Source organism: Oryza sativa, chromosome 12 (genome assembly GCF_034140825.1).
Source record: "Oryza sativa Japonica Group chromosome 12, ASM3414082v1".
Taxonomy (NCBI): domain Eukaryota; kingdom Viridiplantae; phylum Streptophyta; class Magnoliopsida; order Poales; family Poaceae; genus Oryza; species Oryza sativa.
The window spans coordinates 6,555,520-6,558,946 of NC_089046.1; the positions used below are offsets into that span (position 1 = coordinate 6,555,520).

General features: G+C 43.8%; 1 protein-coding gene across 1 annotated transcript; it reads right to left on the minus strand.

The window, feature by feature from the left end:
- Window positions 1-242: 242 nt before the first annotated feature.
- On the minus strand, window positions 243-3,092 carry LOC107277302 (receptor-like protein 7). The gene is given in 2 exon segments (XM_015763974.3): window positions 243-957; window positions 960-3,092. Coding segments are annotated over 2 exon segments (2,679 nt in total). The 5' UTR covers window positions 3,028-3,092; the 3' UTR covers window positions 243-346.
- Window positions 3,093-3,427: the final 335 nt, after the last annotated feature.

Consider the following 3,427-nt stretch of genomic DNA (forward strand, 5'->3'; position numbering starts at 1 on the left):
AAAATCAAGCACCAAAATTACCATAACTCTGTATACAAGTCAGTTAAACACTACTAAAAGAACAATATACACGATTGTTTTCTTTCCAAGCCAGAGCATGGCAGAGGCAAAGATGCTCAATTTGATTCAGTTTCAGGCCTTTCTCTTTCTGATTGTTTCTGAGGTGGGTCAATACCAAAAATAATCTTCCAGTCTACAGAAGTACTCTGACAAGATTATTTCACCATATTGCTAAAATTGTAATTCCAAAGCAGACACCAAATCTCAAAGTAGTCAAGAGAAAGAGGCTCGAATATCTATGGCTCAATTTCAAAGGTGGCAAAAAAATTTCTCTAGGTGCTAATTTTTATAGGATTTCCCCATAAAGCTCATTTGACGAGAGGTCTAACAATTCGAGTTGTTTCAAGTTAGCAAACTGAACTGGGATTGGACCAGTAAGAGCGTTATGAGACATGTTGAGAGCACGAAGCAACACAAGTTCCCCAATGCTTCTAGGGATTCTACCATGGAAAGCATTATTTGAGACATCAATGAGTACAAGTGTTCTTAAGGTCTTGGAAATTGTCAGGCCACTGCCTTTGTATGAGATTCCAGCAGTGAACTGGTATGACTGCATCTTGCCACGGTAATACAGATGCTGTTCTTTCATTAACATATCATTATCAGACGTGACCATTATCATTGATTTGAGCATCTTGAACCACTCTTCTGGCAATGTGCCACTGAGGTTGTTCGATGATATATCAGCAAACTGCAGCTTCATAAATTGACAGTTATTTCCACCTCGAGTATAAGAAGGATCCAATATCTGTCCACTGAACCTGTTAGACTTGAGGACCAGGACTAGAAGTTGAGGAAGTTTACTCATCCAACATGGGAAAGAGTCACTAATTTTATTGTTTCCAATGTCAAGGATCTCCAGATTCCTGCAAGCAACCAAAGATCTTGGTAGCTGTCAGGTAACTCGCCGGTAAGATGATTTTCCTTTAGACTTAGTACCTGCAGTGCATTTGCATCCTCCATCAGACATGATGGTATTAAGCCAGTCAAATTGTTGTTAGAGAGATCAATGAGTTGTAAACTCTTAATCCCGTCACAGATCGATGGTGGAATGTTTCCAGATATGCTATTATTGGAGGCCTTGAAAAGGACAGTATTTGATAGGTAAGTAGAGAAATTGAGAGGCAGAGATGAGAACCGGTTGTTGGAGTAATCAAGGGTGACACTTCCTTCTTTTGGTATAGGTATTGTCCCTTCAATATTGTTGAAACTGAGATCGAAGAATTCAATGTAAACAGGAAGAAAAGGGTGAGATCCAATACTCGTAAACTTATTATGTGATAGGTTGAACAAGGCAAAGCCTAGGTTCAAGGTCTTCCATGCCCACCGAGGTATTGCTCCGTGGATTTGGTTATATGAAAGATCAAGGAAAGTAATCTCATGGAGATGCCGCAAAATGTTAGGGAAGCTAGATATACTGCAAGATGCTAGTCGTAACAATATAATATTAGGGTAGCACACTACTGAAGAACTATTTTCACCATCCATCACAACTAGTCTATTATTTGAGAGATTCAGGGCAGAAAGATTTTGCATTTTGGAGTACGATGATAGCTCCACTGTGCCAACTAAATTGTTTGAATGGAGCAGGAGGTATTGCAAATGAGTTAAATTTAAGATCTGTGGAGCTATCACTCCTGAAAAGTGGCAATTGTACAGTGCCAATTTTGTCAGTTTTGTTAAGTTCCCTATGGAAGCTGGTATGGGTCCGGACAAGCCACAACTGAAGAACTTGAGAACGTTAAGAGAAGTCAGGTTTGAGATCCATGATGGCATGGATCCTGCTAGCTCTAACCCAGACACCTCTAATAAAGACAAGGATTTCAGCTGACTGATGGAGGAGGGCAGCACTCCAGAGAAACCACTAGCTCCAAGGGCCAACTCCTTGAGAGATCTGAGGTTGCTGATTGAACTTGGAATTGTGCCTGAGAAGTTGGTGTTGCTGACAGATAAACTCTGTAAGCTACTGTCACCTGAGAAACAAGGCAAATTTCCGAAGATTCCTAGATTTTTGGTGAGGTTAATGGTTGTTAGTTTCTCATGCTGGAAGATGATGGGAGGGAACACCCCTTCAAACATGTTATTTGCAAGCTGAAGAACACTAAGGTTGGGGAGTGCAGCCAAGAACTCAGGAACTGGACCAGACAAATGATTGTACTGCAGCTCTATCACTGAAAGTGATCGCAAGGCCGAGAGTGAGTGGCAAATGGGACCGGAGAGTGAGCAGTACGGCATGCTAATGACCCTCAGCTTCGGGGAGGACCTGGCCATGGCGTCGCACCACCGTGCAGTGCCCTTGCTCGACATGTTCTTCACCACCACCATGCCCAGGCGAAGCTCCTCCAGGTTGGTGAGGTTTGCGAGCAAGGTCTCCAAGCTCGACTCCGAGAGCTGTGCCATTGTGTCCGAGTAGTAGTACGTGATGCTGTACTCGTCGTCCAACTCCTCTACAAAAAATGTTGTCGACAGGTCAAGGTAGGAGAGTCTGGTGAGGCGGCCGATGCCGGCAGGTACCAGGCCGGCGAAGTTTGTGTTGGAGAGGTCAAGATGGGTGAGCCCGGTGAGCTTCTCGAACCCTGTGGCTGGCATCTGGGACTTGCCGAAGTCGTTGGAAGAGAGGTCAAGGTATTCCAGCGAGGTTAGGCTGAAGAGTGCGTCGTCAAGACCTGAGGCGGCTTGCAAATCACGGTGGCTCAGGTCGAGCGAGGTGACACGGCCGCCGGCGCCGCCGCACCGGACGCCGTCCCAGCTGCAACAGTCTGCGCCGGCAACGGCAACCCATGACCGGAAGGCGGCAGAGTAGTCACCGATGGTGGCGTTGAAGGAGCGTTTCAGCTGGAGCAGCGCCGCTGCCTGGTCTGGGAGGCACGCAGCCGGTGCTACTGCTTCCGTGGAGCTTGTATGGTCAGCAAGGACGAGGATGAGTAGCATGGCTAGCAGAGGCATCAGATGGTAAGCAGATCGCATGTTGAAGAACGTACGGCTGGGTTGGGTTTGTTTTCTACGTACTGATCTATGGCACACAAAATACAGGTACATCTACTTGCACTTATACATGTAATCCCACTGTCCAGTTTAGAAAAGTCTTTGTTTTGATTGTCCATTCTACTCAAACTTTTGGAACCTCACAATTTTCATAAAGACTTGAAATATGTAGGAAAATGATGTTTATATTTGTGTTGAAAATAATCTATTATCTTATTAAAGTAATAGAAAAAGAAGCATCCAATTTTGTTCTCATGGCCTAGAAATTCTCACACTAATCAGGAAAAAAGAAAATAGAGTTAATATAGAAATACAATTTAAAATAGCAAAATAAAATTAAAGTAAAATAAAAAATATATAAGGAGAATTCATTGTAGATAAG